The 21,013-nt window shown below is 43.5% G+C and overlaps 1 protein-coding gene across 4 annotated transcripts in view; it reads right to left on the reverse strand.

Moving 5' to 3' along the window:
- CHCHD3 (coiled-coil-helix-coiled-coil-helix domain containing 3) overlaps positions 1 to 21,013 on the reverse strand; it is a 131,257-nt gene that overhangs the window by 22,002 nt on the left and 88,242 nt on the right. For all 4 annotated transcript variants that reach the window (XM_077783708.1, XM_021530916.2, XM_021530917.2 and 1 more), the window contains one exon: positions 5,095 to 5,165. In XM_077783708.1, coding sequence (XP_077639834.1) covers positions 5,095 to 5,165 — 71 coding nt within the window. The remainder of the gene's footprint in view (positions 1 to 5,094; positions 5,166 to 21,013) is intronic.

Below are 21,013 nucleotides of genomic sequence, written 5' to 3' on the forward strand. Positions count from 1 at the left end.
AGAGCACAAGATAAGCTGACCACAAACAAAAAGATGTTTTTACCAAGCAGAAAGATATCACAGGCAAACAAGACATGTCCATGTGGCAATTAGAAAAAAGTTTAATTATCTGGCTGGTTATTTTCACTTGCTTCAGAATACCAAAGTTAGCAGTTGTGTCATCTCGGTTTTGCTGACTCTTCTGGGTTCCATCTGTGAATTTGGAAATATCTGATGGTTCTTGGGTGCAGGTTTGTTATCACCAAACAGATACTTGCCACTTCCACTGTGGCTTGTTCATTCTTTGAAGGGTGCACGCTAAGATCACAAAGAAGAATTTTCCACTGCAAGAAAACTGAAAAAGAACTTTCAGCTTAACCTGTAACTCGTGGGATTGGGCAGCACTGAGCACACAGTGGTGCTGACAGCAGTTGGGACAGGCTGTAGGTAACAGTAAAGGGAGGGATTGGTTGATAAAGAAAAACACATCACGCAGTGTAAGCACAACTAAGGGGTCTTCAGGCTTGCCTGCAGCTGGAGCTGACGCTGGAGGTGTGGCCCTGTCACCCTGGGCTGCTGTGACATCCTGGATACAATAAACTGCGTGTTGAAGAGCCACCTGAAGTCCCACAGCTCTCCTCTCAGGCTCTGACTCTGGACTTTAACACCCTGAACTCTCTGCTTTTGAGATGTATTCATGCAATAAACAACTTTATAGCAACTCACAACTGCTCGTGTCTCTTTGAAGACTCCAGACCCAGCAACACCTCCACACCCTCTAAGGGATGTCAGGAGGAACTTGGGACCATCATCTCCAGACAGAACGTGACAAAAAAAATCAAGGATACCACCAGCAACGGCATCATCAGGGCAAACAACCCTGCAGTGATTCTCTCCTGACAAAGCACACCTGTATTTGCTGTATTTGTAAGGGAAAACATTAATTCAGGAGGTTTCTGTGCAGAGCTCACTGCCCTTGGCTAAACAACAACAAAAAGAAAAAGCTGAACAAAAGGCACAAAGCCTGCAGGATTTTTTTGTAGCTTCTTATTTTCTGTTATTGACCAAACAGCATGTGGTATTTCATAAAGAACTGGTAATTTGTTGTTTTAACTTCAGGTTTTAAAAGCAGCTACTTTTAATTCAGGGCCAGGCTGGAGCAATTTGGTCTAGGGAAGGTGTCTCTGCCCATGGCAGGGGGTGGAATGGGATGAGCTTTAAGGTCCCTTCAACCCAAACCATTCTGGGAATCAATGATGTTATTTAAGGTACAAACTGGAAGTCTGGGTCTGCACAAGGAGAAATAAAGCACAAATTTTTCACCTGGCTCTCTGCAACACAGATTTCTATGTTACAGAGGTATGAGAGCATGATGGTGACAGAAGATATTTGCATTAAGAAACTATCAATATTTCTAATTTACAGGCAGAGCAAGAACCCTTCAAAAGTCACCATATGTGCCCCAACATCAGAAGGGTAACGAGGACAGGGAAATAAAGCCACACTTCCCTGGCCTCAGTCCAAAATCATCAATAAAAAGCTGATTTTCTCTCTACCCCGCTTCTTTTCCCCTCAGTGTCCAGAGAATTGGCACCACTGCTTTGTGAGACAATTATATCTGAATATCCAAGTGTTGCTGTTATTAATTTACTGTGGTTTCATTATGCTCCTCCTCAGCTTCACAGCTCATGTAACATCAGTCAGAACACACAGGAAATACCGTGAGTATTTCAAATATTCACAGCTGAGCATCAAACAGAACTTCATGGGGGACGTGTCCATGGCAGGGGGTGGAACTGGATGATCCTTAAAGTCCTTCCCAGCCTAAACCACCCCGTGATTTTCTGATGGCAACAATGCCTTAAATTTTATTTTCAGTAAACATTATTACCTGGGCTTTGTGATAGAGAAATCCTAATTAAAGGGAGATATGAAATTGATGATTTGTCATTTATTCCCATTCATTCTATGGGAATTGATGGAGAGGGTCATGTCCAAAAGATTCATAAGAAAGGAATAAAGCCCCCCAAAATCTGTGATTCAGAATAAACACCCAACGCTTCCAGCTGCATCCTCTAGATTACAAGTGTCACTGTCCAAGCAAACTTTGGGGGATTAATTCCATTATTGGGGAAAACCTCAACCCAAACTGATCAGTCAATCCCCCAGAAAGACTTGGGGTTTCCATCAGTCTGGAAATTAAGTTTTTCCCAAAAAAAACCCAGCAGCAGGAAGCAATTCCACACTTTCCTGAGAGCAGGAGAGGAATGGCAGAATCGTTAGGAAAAAGCACAGATGCACAGCTATGAATTCTAAATACACCACCAGAAATCAAAACCCACCCAAGATAAAAACATTTATTTTAGGCTGCCTTTGCCCTCTCTGCTTCTTAAATGAATAATGAAGATGTCACTTGGCTCGAGACACCACAGGGGAATAAAATGTCACCGCTGCAGCTGCCGAATTTCCCGCTCCCAGCCCTCCAAATTAAGGGAAGAAAACCCAAAAAACCAAGGGAGAATTTGATTAGGAAAAGTTCAACTCCTTGCCCAAAGCCCAGCTCTTCCTGTAACGTTGCATTCTTCTTTTCTTGTGTAAACTCCTCATTATAACAGAGCCATCTTCATAATGGAATAATTGGGGTTATAATGTAACTGTGGGAAGATAATTCCAGCTTTAGGAGGGGCAGCATGGCCCTGTAATGTTGTTTTAATGTGATTTGGGGACTGCAGGAACTGCCTGAACCTGCTCATTTAGGATTTGATCAATGGGAATTAGGCTGGTAAAGAGATGATGCATTTGATAATTCCCAATTTGATCAATGTGCATCAGGGCCTTCGTGGAGATAAAACATTCTTCATGGATATTTGGAATATCAGTTTAATGCAGGCAGCAATAGGAACTGCAGACACAAGACTTGCCAGGTCTCTGATCCAAACCCATGTGGGATACTTGTATTTTTTCCCCTTTTAATGGAGTTTAATTATCCCTAAAGACTGATGAAGCTACAGTTGATGTAATTTCAGGGATTAAATGGAGGAAGGAAAATCCAGGAAATATTTAATATATAACAGCACCGTCCACTTCTTGCTCTGGGAAGTGATGCAGCTTAAAAAGTGGAAGAAATTCAAATTGTAGCACTTAAACTGGGTACCTAATTCTAGACATGCCTAAAATAAAGTCAGACTATTTGCTAGTAACACCACAATTAGATCCATTAATCTTGCACTTGGAGCCTGCAATCACAGGCAGCACATGGCTTTATGCATTAACAAAATTTAGCAGCTCAACCTTATTTAATTCTTCTTTTACAGCCAATTAAACAACTCTTTAAACACCACTGGAGCCTCTGTCCTCTCAATCCTCACGTGCAATTAAACTGCACATGAGAAGTGCCAAAAGAGCATCTCCAGGTCTCACTAAATCATTCCTCATTTATCCATCAAGTTCCATAAAAGAGGCAGTGATAAAGTAACACCTCCTGCATTGAAACCTTCAATAAAAAGACACGGTGTTTAAAAGGATTTTATGTAAGGAAAAACCTTTAAATTGTAAAGTAATATTGCTATTTCAGGCCCTTCATCAAATCTGCCACAATTTATGTGCATATTTCAGGCACCTTTTCCTCTCCTGAGTTTTTTCCTTTTGTTTTCTTGGAAGGCAATGGACCAATACTGCATCCACTGATGTAAAAATTCCCAATAATTTTTAGGAAATTTGGTTTCAAGTGCAAAAGCAGCACGATGATTGCAGTACTGCTATTACAGAGCAGTCAAATGGATGGCTTCAATTTATACCTTTAGTTTCCAGAAAATTAAGAGAAGTCCAATCCCATCAAGTGCTAGGAATGTGATTCCAGGTCCAAATCCTCCTCAGTAAATATTCCTTGATTTCTGCACCCTACAAAATGGTTTTCTTCAATTTCTTTGATGCTCATGACTGACCCTGCTCTATCAATCAGCTCCATTTGTGCACAATCAGGAACCCAAAGTATTTGATTTATTTAGGAAATCCTTTATGTATCAGGAGGAAAAACCCAATCCCAAACTCACCTCTGCCCACTAAACCCACCCAGAGCCCTTCAGCAGAACTTCAAATCCCAACAAAAGCTTTTTTTGGAATAATGCATGTGAAATGAGGCAATAATTTGATTTAAAAAGCTGAAAATATCCCCCTGTAACAGAGGAAGGAGACACCCAGGTGGGAATTCCATCCCAACCTTCCTGCATTTCCAGACATGATGGAAAACCCTCCAAATTACATTTAAATCAGACCTTGATCAATGGTCATCCTGTCCCTCTTGTTTAAGGGACAGATTAATTTAGTGCTCAATATACTCTGACCATTAAACACTACAAAATTTTTATATATACACCCAAGAATATTCAACAATTCCTGCTGTTAAGAGATAAAGTGAGTTTTTTCTTATGCTTTAAAATTTTATTTGTACCATTATCAGCAGCTCAGAAAGGATTTTTCTCTTCCTGCTCGTCAAAAACCAAAACAAAACACAAACCAGAAGGAAATCCCTCCACAAATCTACAAAAATCGTGGCAGAATAATTCATTTTCTGCAGCATTTCTTGGTTAGAGGAGAGAATTGAGGTTGTAAAAAGTTCTGTGTCCTCACTAAAATGATAAATGGACCCTCGAGCCTGAGGGATGAAGCAGCCCAAAGGGAAGGTCCAAGGCTAAGGGTCACTGTCACTTTGATCCATCAATTACCAGATCTGCACTTCACTTTCTTCAGGACTAATAAAAATTATTTAATCTGACCTTCGCTGCTGAGGGCAGAGTGAAATTCCTCATTTAAATCCTTCCCATGGTGCGATTGTGATGCAAAGTTGGAATCTCATTTTTGGTGCTCCATCAGATCTATTTTTGGAATATTTCAGTGCTTCTTATCAGCTACCAATTGATAAATGTATGCAAAGTGTGCATTCCATTTCTCTGCAGCTTATGGTTCCTATACATTGGCCTCCAAATTCTCCCAAATTCCCTCCTTTCAACAACCAGAGGGGCTGATAGGATCTGTGAGGGAGGAGAGGGGAATGATTGTGCATTTTAATGTGGTAAGAACTCATCCAGCTGCCAGGAAAAAACAGGAGGGACTCACTTGAACCGAGCTGAGACTTCATCAGCAGCTTTTTGGTATTGCTCAGTGGTGACTTTGTAGAACTGGGCACTCTGGGAAAAAAAAAAAAAAAAACAGAATAAATACAGATTTCAGTTAGTATCATTTACATGCATGCTAATATCTAGTCAATAAAGCTGATTTTGGATTTAAGTTGTTTCAAAAAACTGTCAAAACCTGACCATAAAATGATCAGAGTTTCAGAAATTGATTTTTTTGGGGTGTTTTTTTAAAAATAAGTGTGTCTTGATTATGCAAAAGCAATGGCTCTTGGGGAAGAAACTCTAAAGGGACATGAGGCAAAAACCCCATATTTAGCACAAGGTGCTCCTGGAGTCTTTGCATCTTCTTAATTAGAAATTAAAATCCAAATCCTGATTCTGGACTTCTCTGCAGTGGCCTGTTTGTGTTCCTCACACCCATCTCCCCCCTGCCTCACAGGTGCCACTCGAGCCAAGCTTCAAAGTCCCACAACAAATTAACGAAGCCTTGACTTTCCCTTTTGCTCTTTGCCTTGAAAACGCCTCTCTTAGGATTCACTGGAATATTCCAAACTCCAAGGTTGCTCCAATCAGTTGCTAATTTCAATTTTTAAAGCCAAGCAGCTTCAGAATAGATTTTCATCTCCCCTAAATCCAGGGATGGCTTTGACTCGGTTCTACAAAATCATTTATTTCCAAAGTACAGGTGAGAGATGCTCACCAAGTTTCCTAGGTGTGAAAATGCTGTAGTAGGGAAGGCTCAGCTTTGATATTGGGAAAATTCCTTCATGGAAAGGGTGGAACAGCTTCAGGGGTGGAGTCCCCATCCCTGGAGGGATTTCCAAGCCTTGTGGAGGCGGCATTTGGGGACAAGGCTCAGTGGTGGCTTTGGCAGTGCTGGGAATGGTTGGACTCGATGATCTTAAAGGTCTTTTCCAGCCTAAAGAATCCTGTGATCCTCCAGGCTGAGATAAATCACTGGAATGTTGTTTTGCTCCACGTCTCAATAACACAGAGGTGGCATTTTTCAGGAGGTTTTTATAGCCTGGGCACAGCTGGACCTCAGCTCTAATAACCAAGGCACCTGGCTGCCCAGCTGGAGGGAGAAAGCGAAGTTTGAGCAGCTCCAAACTTCTCTGAAGCCATTTTCCTGGGAGTGCTGCTGGAAACAGGGCGTGGGGAGGCAAAAAGCTTGTGCTGGCACTTGCAAGAATTCTGGTGTAGCTTTGAGTCATCAGCATCCCAGGGAGTGATGTTAACATGGCAACAAAATCCTGACTATGCCACGCTGTGTGATTACATCAAAACCAACTGAATCCTTATTTTAACAACCTGGACTTTATCCTGTGCTTTGGAGTTACTGATGCCTCAATATGGATTTGGCATCTACCAAATATTTAACTTTTGTCAGGCTGAGGGAGCTGGGGTTGTTCACCCTGGAGAAGAAAATGTTCTGGGAGAGTTCAGAACTCCTAAAGGGGCTCCAGGAGAGCTGCAGAGGGACAAAGCCTGGAGGGACAGGACACAGGGAATGGCTCCCACTGCCAGAGGGCAGCCAGGGATGGGATCTTGGGAATAAGGAATTCCTGGCTGGGCTGGGATTGCCAGAGCAGCTGGGGCTGCCCCTGGATCCCTGGAATGTCCAAGGCCAGGCTGGACACTGGGGTTGGAGCAGCCTGGGACAGTGGGAGGTGTCCCTGCCATGGCAGGGGTGGCATTGGGTGGGATTTAAGGTCCCTTCCAACCCAAACCACTCCATGATTCCATACCACACATGGATGCCACGATCCAGTCCATGGGAAGCATCATTCCAATTTTAATTTTGGGTAAAATAAAGCAGTTTAGCTTAAGACATTGATGTATGGAAAAGCAACATGATGAAAACATCTTTGCTGGGGGGAAAAGAATTGGAAAAGGCTTTAAGTGGAGAGATCACTCTTCCATAAAAGTCACAGATGACACAGGTCTGTGGTCACTGGGTGAGTAAACATGTCCTGAGAAATATTTATCATTTCATGTGCACCTGCAAAAACACTTCCTGAAATTCCAAAAGAGGCAGCACCAACTACAAAAAATTACAAAGAAAAACATTTTCCCTTCCCACTTAAAAGATTTCACCTTCCAAGCTTCTTCCCTGCGAACAATAATCTTGAAATGCACCGAAATCAGTGAATAAAATGCCAGCTCCAGACAGGGGTAAAATTGTATTGCAGGGCTAATATTTCCTCCCAAATGATAACAAATTGGGTAAGAGGCACTGCAGGCAAAGGTCAGGCCTGGATCAGCAGGAGCAGAGAGCTCTGCTGCCCTCCCCACTGCCAGCCCCACTCCTCATCACTCACTTGCACCAAAACCCAGATTTCCACACGCGCTCATTTATTTTTTCATAAATCATCGTCGGCCGGCGAGCAAATGAAAGTGGAATTCTCCTCACACCAGTGAACCCCTGGCATTCAGCAATCCCAGCCAGGCCCAGGGGGATGGGATGGGATCTGTGGGATGGGATGGGATGGGATGGGACGGGATGGGATGGGATGGGATGGAATAGGATTTGTGGGATGGGAAGGGATGTGTGGGATGGGATGGGATCGATGGGATGGGAATGGAAGGGATGGGAGGGGATGGGATGGGGGAAATGATGCCTCAGGGTTTAACTTTTGTATTTTTCAGATTCTGAGCTGCTTTGGTGTGTGGGTCTGGGCTTCACATGATGGGATGGTGAGCTCTGTGCACAGAGCAGGGACACAAAACAATTCCTGCTCCAGCTGGGCACCAAGGACAAATGATCCAAACCTCAGCCCAGGAGCACAAACAGCGTGGGCTGGAGAGAGAAAAACAAGCAGGGTGGGACTGATGGGCTGGAGCTGGAATTGGGAATGAACTCCAAGGTGCCAATGGAGCAGAACTGATCCCAGGGAGAGCCCCCGGGAGCGCTCGTGCATTTTGGGGCCAGTTTGGGTCATTTGGGTTCATTTTGGGGCCATTTTTGTTAATTTTGGTGCAGCCCTGGCTGGGCTCTGGTGCTGCCCAAGGTGGATCCATGGAGGAGATCCTTTTCATAAATCCCTGCTTTATTCTTTAATTCTGTCTAGTCTCTGTTCTAGCTCAAACTCCTCAAGGCATCAGGATGAGCCCACGACGGGCAGCGGGGCAGGGCTGAGATGATGAATGGTTCTCCATCACCCCCTGTCCCCTCCCAGGCCAGCACAGACTGGAATCTTATTTAGGCTGCCATTTATCTTTCTTTGGGCCAGTCAATAAAGATGAACACAACAGTTGTAAGGATCGATTGCAATTTTTTCTCATTTTCAAGCATGAAGGAGCATTTCTGACATAAAAACAATATTCGGGGTGTACTTGTTCTGCTTTTTAATTGCAGTTCAAGTGATCAACTGAGCTGCTCTGTATACCCAGAAGTTTTAATCCTACAAGCTATCAAGAAGTAATTTGTTATTTTAGCTGAAGTGTGCTCTTTGTTGGTTCAGGTCTGCTACTGAAACTCACTCAGATTCTCTATGAGATAAATTCTCCGTAACCCAGAGATGAAGTTTTGTTTTCCATGTCCTCCCTAATCCTCCATATAAAAGTCCAGTGGTCATTTCCGTAAATACAGATTAAAAATGGTGCTGTAGCATCATTTCCTCATCTCCAGATAAAGGCAGACATTTTTTATCCTCATCCCTGGTAGTGCCCAAGGCCAGGCTGGGCAGGGCGTGGAGCAGCCTGGGACAGTGGGAGGTGTCCCTGCCATGGCAGGGGTGGCACTGGATGAGTTTAAAGACCCCTTCAAACCCAAATCCAGTGGTTTATACCCAAAGATAATGAAGATATTGCATTAAAATTGAGTAACAAGTGGTGCCTTTTCCAGAGCCACCCTCAAAGTGACTGAGAAAAACAGAGGCTGAACGAGGCGTTAAAGAGAACTTCAATTTTACTTCTAAACCCATACAATTTGCCCTGATACATACACGGAGCCACAGAAAATATAAATAATGCCATAAGTCACGAAGAGACAAGTGAGATCTGGCCACAGGTAAAAGTGTTTTCACCACGTTTGCCACTGAAATAATTTTCCCTGAGCAAAAGTAGGAGCAGAAGCTTTTTTAAGCTGGAGGAATAAGAGGAGAATGATTTCTCTCGAGAGCTCTGATTTCAAAGGTCTGAGTCAGAAAATAAATTCCTGGAGCCCCTCAGAAGGTCACTGTTTTGTCTGCATGGAGGAACTCAAAGCACGAGTACACGTTTCACTCTGGGCTGAAAATCTTCAGATTTGCAAGCAGGGAAAGTTCTGAGAGATCCTGTGTCATCCAAGCTGATAAAAGATTATCAAAAGAAGCAGGAGAACTTGAGATCCCTCATTTAATTTCACCAGAGATGCTTCACCTATATGCACTACTTTATTAAAAATGTGGTGAAACTGTTTTTACTGCAGACAGACCACGAGTGATTTTGGCATTGAATTCTTCCTTTTAAGCCCTTAAAGCCCTGAAGAGATTCATTAGGAGAGTAACATTCATGCAATCTATTTAATTTTTTTTAAATTAAATGTAATAGTTACGTAGTTAACAGTTGATTCGACAAAGAAAAGAAGACTTTTGACTTGCAAACAAAGGAGACAAACCTGCCCTTTGCTTCAAGTTAGTGCTGGGAAAGACAAAAATGAGCCCAGCTTGACTCCAGCTCAGCTCAGCACCTGCTCCACCCACCAAAGGAACCAAGGGCTTGGGCTGTTTGGCACCTTTGAGAATCAGGGGAGAATTTTTAATTTAAAGACTTCTCTTTCCTTCTCATCCTCCCCCACGAAAAGACTCAAAGCATCGGCAGGCAAAGATTATCCTGTTCCCTGAATGGCAAATTGGGAAGTTTTCTGTGCCTCTTTTTAATCCATTTCTGCTGCAGTTAAGCTTCTTTTTCTCCCTTAATTGTACTTGTGGCCATTTCATCTCGGGATCTTTAACAAAGCCATTTGTGGATAATAGGGAGCATTTTGTTTTAATCATCCTGTTGACACAGAGCCTGAGATCTGAAGAGATCAGCCTTAAAAGAGATTTCCAAAGCAACCAGGAAATTGTTTCACTTATTTTACTCCAAACTCAAGACTGACCAGGTTGCTCCAAGCCCCATCCTTGGATTTGGACATCCCAGGGATCCAGGGGCAGCCCCAGCTGCTCTGGCAATCCCAGCCCAGCCAGGAATTCCTCATTCCCAAGATCCCATCCCTGGCTGCCCTCTGGCAGTGGGAGCCATTCCCTGGGTCCTGTCCCTCCAGGCTTTTCCCAAATTTCAGCTCTCCTGGAGCCCCTTCAGGGCCTGGAATGTGCTGGAAGCTCTCCCTGGATCCTTCTCCTCTCCAGGGGAACATTCCCAGCTCTCCCAGCCTGGCTCCAGAGGGGCTCCAGCCCTGGAGCAGCTCCAGGGCCTCCTCTGGACTACAGAGAAAAAGGCAAGATTAGAAGAAATAAACTTGAAAACCTCCAGTCATGCTTCATCTTTGAAACTGCCACTAAGTGAGTGAGGAGAGAAGGAATTAGGGGAAAAAAAAAACAACAAAAAAATAATAAAATAATCAACTGTTCTGTGCCTCCACCCCTGTTCCAAATTACATTAAATTACAGCTTTATAAATATGACCATTCTGATGGCATTTTCATTTGAATTTAAAGCCTCTATTTGTCCCTGAATTGATTTTAATAAGCTATGGAAAACCAAGCATTTAACATCAGACAGCTTCCCAAGTAACACTGCATCTTCATTCTGCCTCCAAATGATCTATGGATGAGGGAATTTCTTCTGAAATGTCAGCAGATCAGGCCTGTGCTTGAATTTTTAGATAAGTTATTCTTCATACAAGTTCTGACTGCTCTCATTTGATCCAGCTGCTCTAGTCAGTCAACTGATGCAGTTTTTATTCTGAAGATGAAACTAAGGATGTCCAAATCCACATTTAGAGATCCTACATAACATTTAAGACTTCTACTCTTGCTTATCAATCCTATGATGAGCTCCTTTTTAATGAGGGGACTGACTGTCCTCACTGGGGGAAAGTTCTCTGGATCTGCCACAGGGCTGAAAATCAGGTTTTTATGAAATCTAACCAAAATGGAGCATCATTCCACAAAAAAAAAAAAAAAAAGAAAAAAAAAAAAAAAAAAAGGGTTGCTGCCCAAAGCAAAACATTTTCCAATACTGAACTACAACATCAAAGGTGCCTTCGGAGAAGGACCCAACAAACCCCTCCCACCACAATTCAGAACAGCTCAGGGACTAAAGATGACTGGACAGGGCAGGGCATGAGCTTTTACAGCAGAGGAGAACCTTTAGTGTGCAACAGGAGGGAGAAGTGGCTGCAAGGCAGGGAGAGGGAATTCAAACTGAAAGAGAAGCCACAGAGAAAAAGAACAAAAAGCAGCAAAGGAAGCAAGCTGGGATCCTGGACTGAGCCTACACAGGAGACTCAGATGAGGAAATTGAGATTAAGGCAATTGTCAGGATTTTGGAGCTTGACTAGAGCTCCCTATTTCAAATTCAAGTGCAATTCCCTCTCTTCTGCCTTTAGAAAACTTCCTGTTTGTTGTGTCCTGCCACAGATCCACCCAAACAAAAACCTGGAAGGTGTCCCTGCCTGTGGCAGGTTGGAATGAGATGAAGTTTAAGGTCCCAAACCAGTCTGTGACTCCATGAAAACAAAGGAGCAGCCTGCAGTATGGAAATTCACTCCCCATCAGTGTTTGCTGGATTCCATGATGGATGTTTGTCAAAAATTTCAGCGATATTCAAAGATGTCCAAGATATTCAGAGTGCAGCCAGCAGGGTAAAATACTTAACTCAGTTTTAGCAGCAGAAAATGGGGGGAAAGAGAGTGATTTTTGACCTTTTCTTTTGAATTTCCAACTCTGTTTTTCAGGCACCACTAACTAATGCCTTTAACTGCAACTATTAATGGCTCTGAAGTTTCTCCCCAGCCATGCCTCACTTCACTTTTCTGCCCTGCTAGAACATCGATCTCTAATTTGTTAACACTCAGAGCTGCCAAAGAAAATGAAAACCTTGGTGAAAAGGACAAATCTATTCCAAGTTCTTACAGCTATTCAGCCAAGCAGCTAATCTGCATGTAATTGTAGGAGTGGTGTTAATACAAATGTGCTCAGGCTTAGAGATGCACCTGAAAATGCACAACTGTATTTATGGCCCCTCCTGATGATGAGAAGCTTCATTTAAACCTTTCCCATCTACAATTGCCCTTCTCAGCTCAGCCCTGTTGCTGTTCTGTGGTTTAAATGATGTTTTCCCAGTGGGGTTATTTCTCCACGACCTAAAGCAGGTTTTGCCCCCCAAAAATGAGTGTGGTACATCTTTGAGGCACAGAGGGATGGGAATTGCTGCTGCCAGGGGTGACGCCCATGAAATCTAAGTTAGGAATTCCCTTCTGTTGGTGGCATTGGGTGCACATGGAATGAGGATTCCAAATTCCTGGTGCTGCTTGCTTTTATGGAATTAATTCTTAAATAGTGGCCCAAAGCAAAAACCACACCACAGGGAATCATCAGCTCAAAGCAAACCAGGATCCTAAAATCCTGGAATGGTTTGGGACCTTCAGGACTATCCAGTCCCAACCCCCTGCCATGGGCAGGGACACCCAGGGAGCCATCCAGGAATGGCTGTGACTTCCAGGGAAATGCCAGTGTTTTATTCCAAGGTACAGAGCTGTCCATTCTGCACCTACCATTTCCAACCACAGCTTTGCTACAGCAGCACAAAGTCAGCTCAGTCAAAATCTTCCATTCCATTCCTGCACAGCTCAGCTCATCCCGCGTGGATGGCTCCCACGAACTCCTGAGGTGGTGGAGACTCCAGGGAAGACAATTTCAGGTCAAGCCATGAAGCTCTTTTGGCAAAACTTCAGCAGAGACAGCTCTGAGTCCAGGGCAGCTTTCCCATGGTCTACAGCAGCCACGATTTTAAGAGGAAGTCTCAAAATCAGAAAAAATCTGAGGAAATCCCTCTAACCACCACTTGTCTCCAACTCGTTTTGGTCAATTTTTGGAGGCAGAGATCCTGTGAAATTGGTCAAAAAAGTACTTTCCTCCAAGGATAGTTAAGGAACAGGGATCACAAAAGGTTGTGGTATCTCCAGCCTTGGAGGTCCCCAAAAATTTCCCTGTCAAAGCCCTCATCAATCTGCTCTGAGCAGGTGCTTGGACCTCCCAGGGCCCCTTGCAGTCAGAACAACTCCATAAATATGGAAATCCGGATCTGCTATCAGGGTGAAAATCTCTTTTGGCTTGTAGATGTGCAATCTGCTCTGCAGCTGGAGGTGAAATTCATCTTGTGGCAGAAGCCCAGCAGAAAGAATCACAGATTAGCTCTGTCTTCTTTCAAATCAATGGAAAATGGCTGGGTTTAGCTCTGTTTATTAGATCTCCCCCATCACTGCTGCCTGAGATTGGCTGCCTCAGGCCATAATGAGTGCAAGATTACCATTTTTTGAAAAGCACAAATAACACTCACATGCCAGCCCGAGACAGACCACAAATAAAGTTCCTGAAAAAAAAAAAAATTCTAAAATATTCTGTCTCTCTCAATCCAACAAGCCTGGAAACAATGTCATGGCACAGGCTTGTCGCTGTTTCTCTCGCTGCTTTAAAAAGTTTTGTCTGTGGTTTTTTGTTTTGAGCTGGTATTTGTGAGAACTTTCCTCAGGAACCAGTTTGATCAATCCAGTCAAATTCTCATTTTGTGGAATTATGAGCTGCAGTGTCCAAGTAGGATGAGTTTGCTATTCAAAACCACTTTAGCATTTGCATTTGGTCAGAGCAATGAACTCCTCTGAATGTTGCTGCCACAAATAATCTGAATTTTGGTCTCACTGTCAGGTGATATTTTGACGGTTGGGACCAGCAGGAGAGCAAAGAGGGGGTGAATGTGGAGAGCAGGTTTTTCACTGTGCAAAGTCCATGATCTGAGTGAAAACAGCTACAAGAAAAGGCAGAAAAATCTGATACCAACTGACTGGCAGCTGATGCTGCTACAACAAAAGCCAAACTGTAAAAATCTACGGATCAATAACAGGTTTTGGTGATGGTGGAGCAACTAAAGGACTTCAAGGATGCTTTGAACACCAGGTGAGAGCAGTGAGGAGGAATCAGCACTGGTACAACAAAAATGCTGAGGATATAGAAGACCTCTGATGAAAAACAATGTAGGTATTTGTTTAGAGGAGTGCTAAGCACCTGAATCCAAGAAAGCTGCATTTTACACTCAGATTAGATGGAGAACTCTGCTCATATTTAATTTAGTGAAGCAAAAATCAAAGGAATGGGAGAATTTTTCAGTGCTTTTCCAAGAGTGGATCCCAGCAGACCCACTGAGCTTGGGAACTGCCTCCTCAAGGAAAAGCAGCCACAACTAAGGCAGGTGGGCTCTCCCTAAAAACCTGCTCAGAATAAATCCAGGACCTAGGAAAATGCAAGCACGACACAGTGGAATTATCAGCACCAAACACATTCATCTGGAAGTTAAAAAAGTCATAGCATTGCTCTCAGTAAGGCAAAATCCAACAAACTCCCATGGCTGGATGACATATGAGGCCAAATAACTCAAACACAGATTCCTCCAAACCTTCCTAATTTGTATCTGTGTTTTGTGACCTCTGAGGATGATTCCCACTCTTTCCTGGGCTCCTTTTTCCTGCATTCCTCATGGGCTCTGTTTATTCCCACTGGCCATTTCCATCTCCCTCCCACAGTGCATCATTGAAGTTATTCTGCATTTCAGCCATCCCACAGGTATTTGGGGGATGTTCTGTCCTACAGATGGATATTTTTCCAGTGTAACCTTTATTTTTCCTTCCCATTCCAAGTGTTCCACTCTGCTGCACACCTGCATTTCCCCAGATATTTCACCCTGCTTGGCCTGAACAGATTTTCAGGTGTTTTTGTGAATTCACTTTGTGAATTCACTGTCTCCCTGCCATGGCCATTTCCTGTAGCAAAATCTGTGAATTCAACATTTCCCTGTAGGAAATTCCTGTGTAGGGTTATAAGAAGTTTTCCAAACCCTGTATCCATTCTTGCAATTTGTCTTTTAGGATGGGGTTCACCCTTGGAAGTGTCCAAGGCCAGGTTGGATGGGGCTTGGAGCAGCCTGGTATTTGGGGGATGCTCTGTCCTACAGATGGATTTTTTCCATTGTAACCTTAATTTTTCCTTCCCATTCCAAGTGTTCCACTGTGCTGCACACCTGCATTTCTCCAGACATTTCACTTTTACCCTGCTTGGCCTGAACAGATTTTCAGTTGTCTTTGTGAATTCACTTTGTTTCGCACACACTGTCCCCCTACCGTGGCCATTTCTTGCAGTAAAATCTGTGAATTCAACATTTCCATGTGTAGGGTTATAAAAGGGCTGCCAATCCCTGTACCCATCCTGGAATTTGTCTTTTAGGATGGGGTTCATCCCTGGAAGTGTCCAAGGCCAGGCTGGATGGGGCTTGGAGCACTCTGGGACAGTGGAAGGTGGCCCTGCCATGGAACTGGATGGGCTTTAAGGTTCCTCCCAACAAAAACCACTCTGAGATTTACAGACAACATAATTCAGACCCACAAATGCTCTATTACAGACTTCTGTTATGTCCAAACAACACCTCACAACTGATGGAAAAATTCCACATTGTAGTTCTTTCAAAAAGCCACAAACAAAACCATTTCATTTAAAATTCTTCACTCCTCACAGCAACAGGTCCAGCTGGGTAAATTCCATCTCTGTATTGATTCCCCAGCTGTCTGATATGGAAATACTTGTAAATTTGGATTTTTGTATTTTACCTTATAAAACATGAGAGCATTGAGGATGAACTTGATATAATCAACATTTTTCCTCCTTTTTCTCCCTCCAAGTACAAAAGTGACTCTCAAAAGCTCCCGCATCTTTGATCAGGGCAGCTCCAGGAGAAACATCCCTTTTGCTACTATAAAATCTGGAATTACCTCGCAGGGACAACGCTCTCAGGCACAGGGTGGGATTTTTGGGGCTGTCCTGTGCAGGGCCAGGAATTCCTGCCAGCAGGAATTGTATCTATGGCACCTGCACCCTGAAATTTCCCATTAATGATGTCTTCAAATTCTTAAATCCTGGCCAAGAAGAGGAGTAAAACACTACCAGTAAACCCAGTCACATAAAAAGAGGTTCACATGTCTGAAAACTTTTAATTACATCAATTACTGCAGTAAAAAAACATCAAAAGTCCCCTCAAACACTTGCACTAAATCCTTGTTCTGTCAACCACTGGTAAAACTCCCACTTCAAAAATATCCCACATGCTGCATGGTACAAACACACACAGCACTTTACACTTGATTTTCCAATATAAAAGCACAGGTCTTGTAAGGATTTTTCAGTTTTTCATGAAGTTCTTTCAATTTTACAAGTACCTGAAATAATCTCTTGTCAGTTCATGGCAACAATTCAAAGAAAAAAATCCACTGATGTTTTCTGAATTTAAAAGGGTCATTTACTGCTTTTTAAAAGGCCTTTAAAAAACCCCAATTTCTGCACATTTGCTATCAAAAGGAAGCCCAACCTCTACTATTATCCAATAACTCATCTCACCTATACACAGCATTATTTTGTTTTGCTCAGCTGAGATTCCACTGAAAAGCTCCTGCCTGCTCAGCCAGAAGAGAGTCTCAAACCATCAGCGTTCTGCGCATTATTTTAAACATATAATTAAAGAAAGTTTCCAAAAAATTCAGTGACAGGAGCAGCAGAAACTCTTCAGAAGTAAGGAGGCTCATGAAAGCTGTTTGAGAGGTGCCATGAATACAGTCTGGGCTGGATTTGTTCCACTGGGTGTGTTTGGCTGGCAAGGAATTATTTGGAAGTGTGAAGTCAAAAAATACTGCACCTATTCAGAGGAATTAGAGGGACATGGGAGAAAATATATCAACAGGTTTTGATTTAAAGACAGCAAATGCAACAGTTGCATCTACAGGGAACTGCACAGAGTAAGGACAGGCTGAGCTCCTGAGCTCTGGCACACAAGGAATTGCATTCCCTGATTTCACACTGGGGATCTCCTTCCATGCCAAAACTTTGATTTTCTTCTGAAAGAATCACAGGATGGGTTGAGTTGGAAGGGACCTTGAAGCTCATCTCGTTCCACCCATCCATGGGCAGGGACAGCTCCCACTGTCCCCATGTCCAGCCTGGCCTGGGACATTCCAGGGATCCAGGGGCAGCCCCAGCTGCTCTGGCAATCCCAGCCCAGCCAGGAATTCCTCATTCCCAAGATCCCATCCCTGGCTGCCCTCTGGCAGTGGGAGCCATTCCCTGGGTCCTGTCCCTCCAGGCTTTTCCCAAATTTCAGCTCTCCTGGAGCCCCTTCAGGGCCTGGAATGTGCTGGAAGCTCTCCCTGGATCCTTCTCCTCTCCAGGGGAACATTCCCAGCTCTCCCAGCCTGGCTCCAGCCCTGCAGCAGCTCCATGGATTCCTCTTCCAGGTCCTTCTGCTGCTGTCCCCAGGGCTGGGGCAGCTCTGCAGGTGGGGTCTCACCTGAGAGGGGCACAGAGACAGAATTCCCTCCCCTCTTCCTCTTTACAGAGCAATCCAGAACTTCCACAAAGTTTTTTTTGCATGTCGTGTCCTCTTCCAGCTTTACCTGCTGAATGCAAAGCTCTAGAAACTGGAAACCAGCAGGAGATGGGAATGAGAAAAGGAGGGAAAATCTTCCTATTATTGTTGTAATCCCAAAAAGCCACACTCACATCCCGTGTGTGCAAATACCACAGAGTGGGGTTTGCTGAAAAACTGATGCAGGAGTTATTTCAGTCTAACCCAGAACAGTCCCTAATATTCAGTTTTGTAACCTGCACCAATCCACGTGAAACAGGAGCTGCCTGATATAACAAACAACAATTCCTCATCCTAAAAGCTGGAATCTGATCCAAAAAGGGAAGCAGGATGCACACATGTCAGACAAGGAGTGCCAGAAATGAGTAAATAATCATTCAAAATCACACCCTCACAAGTTGCTGAATAAAATGGTTACAGGAAAAGATTGCACATTTTAACTAGTGCCTCTGGATAACCAATTGTGTGCTGCCTCTCTGTACAGAATTTACCAGAGAAGTCACTCAATATCTGGATGGTTCCACTGCTCTTCTCTTGCCTGCTGAAAGTGAGGCAGTGAAAAAATGGGGAATTTCCCAAGGGATGAAATAGAAGCAGTTCCAGTGAAGCCCTGGGCTGGAATTGCCAGAGCAGCTGGGGCTGCCCCTGGATCCCTGGAATGTCCAAGGCCAGGCTGGACATGGGGCTGGAGCCCCTGGGATGGTGGAAGAGTCCCTGGGGGTGGAACTGGATGAGCTTTAAGGTCTTTTCCAACCCAAACCATTCTGATTCCACGATTCTCTGAACTCCTGAAATCCATAGGAAGCTTGGCATGAACAGATATCAGAGCTGGCATGGAACAAAAATTATCTGCAGTGCTTTTAAAAACACATATGGTACCAAACAACAGAAAATATTCTGCGTTATTGTCACAGTCTGTGGGAAACAGAGAGTATCTTTGAGATTTAAGTTGATAAATAGACAATTTTTTGTTGCAGAAAAAAATCTCTGAACTGGATTAAGGTGGTACCAGATATGAAAAAAGGAAGACATTGAAAACAATCATAATTCTCTTCTGAGAATCAGACAAATTTTTGAACTCTTCTGCTATGGTTAATTTGGATTTGCTTCCTAATTACCACAGCTCTGCTTTGCTGTTTCCCTGTGCAGAAATTCCCTGAGTGATTCTGGCCTGCAAAGGGTTAAATTCCCTGACATGGGGGGGGGAAAAAAAAAAATCAAGATTTCTAAAGTGGCAGGAGAGCATCTCCTGATTTCAAACACATGATTATGCTCCCCTGCTTCAAAAGGAAAGGCCTTTAGAGGCACAGCAATATGCATGTGAATAGATGTGCATTGAAAAGTCCCAGCTCTCAGGTATGAAAATGCTTTTTGCTTCCAAAGGAGTGAGATCTGGGAACTTTCATTTCTCCCTGACACACTGAAGGGGCTGAACATGCCATCAGCACCAGCATTTCTGGATTTCAAAGGGTCATTTCTGTCCCCAGCTCTGAGGGTTCAGCCACTTCTGCTGTGTCAAATTCCCAATTAAAGCCAAGACCAACGACGAGCCCAGCTGAGCAGAGCTGGGCCTGTTCCACATCAAGCTGGTGGCAGACACAGAACCCACAAAGAGGGTGGAAAAAAGTTAAATCAGAATAAAAAAAAAAAAGAGAAGAAACTTCCACCTTGCAAGGATTAGTGTAAAAATGGCACATTATTTTTCCAGCAGGATCTCACAAATACAGACATTGATGCCATCTCATCCCTCCTGAAGGATTGGGGTGGGGTCAGAGATTTTGAAGGAAATCTGCAGTGCCCAAGACCAATTGGTTTTGCTCTTTAAAGCAAAAACTTGGCTGCAAAATTGTCACTAGGCTTGTCACCAAGTTCATCACTGATCTTCTCTCTTCTCTCCTATTTCTGCCATTTTCTCCCTCTGATCATCTTTAATGAGAATTCCCTTCTCCCAGTTTTAAATTCATTGTTTCAGTTTTGAGCGAGTTTCACAGAACACAGAAAAATACAGAATTTTGCTTTTTGTAGTGAATTCTCCAGGCAGAAGAAAAACCTTTACTTAAACTTTCATTCCTGTGGCCAAGCCTGGCCAAAGCTGGGATCTGTGTCACAAATAATGTTAGAAAGAGCTGGTACAGTGTTGGATTAAGCCCTTTTCTGACCCAGAATTGGGGCAGCTGAGAGGTGTTTTATAAACTTTTATTCCATTTTCAGTCTTATGTAAATGGTGAGACAATAGATGTTATAATTCACACCATCACAATCAGAAGCCAATTATTTCATAATTATAATACATATAAGTGTTTCTTGGTCTGTCAGCTTTAGCCACACCATGCTGTCAATGCCTTAAAGCCAAATAATCTAAAATTGCCCCTCGTGGGTCCTGCTGCAGTGCATCTTTCCCAGTTCTATTTCCCCAAAGGACCCAGTCTGATTTAAGGCCACCCTTTGAAACTTGTCTCAGGTTCCATTTCTGTCTGTCCCATTGCAGGGCATTTCTCAGTCAGCATTTCTCATCTCCAGGTTTGCACACAGATGCACTGTGTGAGCTTTTGTCAGGCTGTGAGAATTCCCTACAAATCCATTTCCCACAGTGCAGCTCTCTTCTCTCTGCACTGGGGTCACATCCCAGGATTTTGGTTCAGCTCTCACTTTGGCCAGACTCTCCCTGATTTTAAGGATGTTGCCACTGGACACAACTGCTCCTGGGCAGGGCTTGACCTCCTGCACATAAAAGCACAACAAAACGAGGTGAAAAAATTATAAACTCAGAGCAGGACGTGGTGTAGAGCCCAGATTTCCTCAAGCATGGTAAAAGCTGTGTCCTTTACACAAAGCTTTCCCCAAACCCAGCATCCTCTGTTTAAATTCCAGAAACAAAAATTACATCTTTTTTTTCCGGTAACACAACGGTGAACCAGCAAAATTGATATGGAAAAAGCTGGGTCTAAGTCACAGCTTATTGTTCATAAACCTAAATCAAATACCCAAAAATCCATCGCTGCCAGATGTCAGTGGTCCACTTCCAGCTCCTATGGCTGCACAGATCTCTCTCTCCCACTGAAGGCCAAGTTATTAATAAATTGTTTTTCAACGTAGATTGGATTGATCATTTATTTTCAAAATCCCTTTTCCCATCATTTACTCATTACCCGCCTCCTCTTGATGTAAGAGGACATTCATTGCCTTCTGCATTTATTGTGCTGGCAAACAGAAACACTGAGCAGCATTTCCTGGGGATTCTCTAATTTATCTATCAGTTATGGGACTGGACTATTTTTAGGGGCAGGAAAAATT

This window comes from Lonchura striata, chromosome 5, assembly GCF_046129695.1.
Source record: "Lonchura striata isolate bLonStr1 chromosome 5, bLonStr1.mat, whole genome shotgun sequence".
NCBI lineage: Eukaryota > Metazoa > Chordata > Aves > Passeriformes > Estrildidae > Lonchura > Lonchura striata.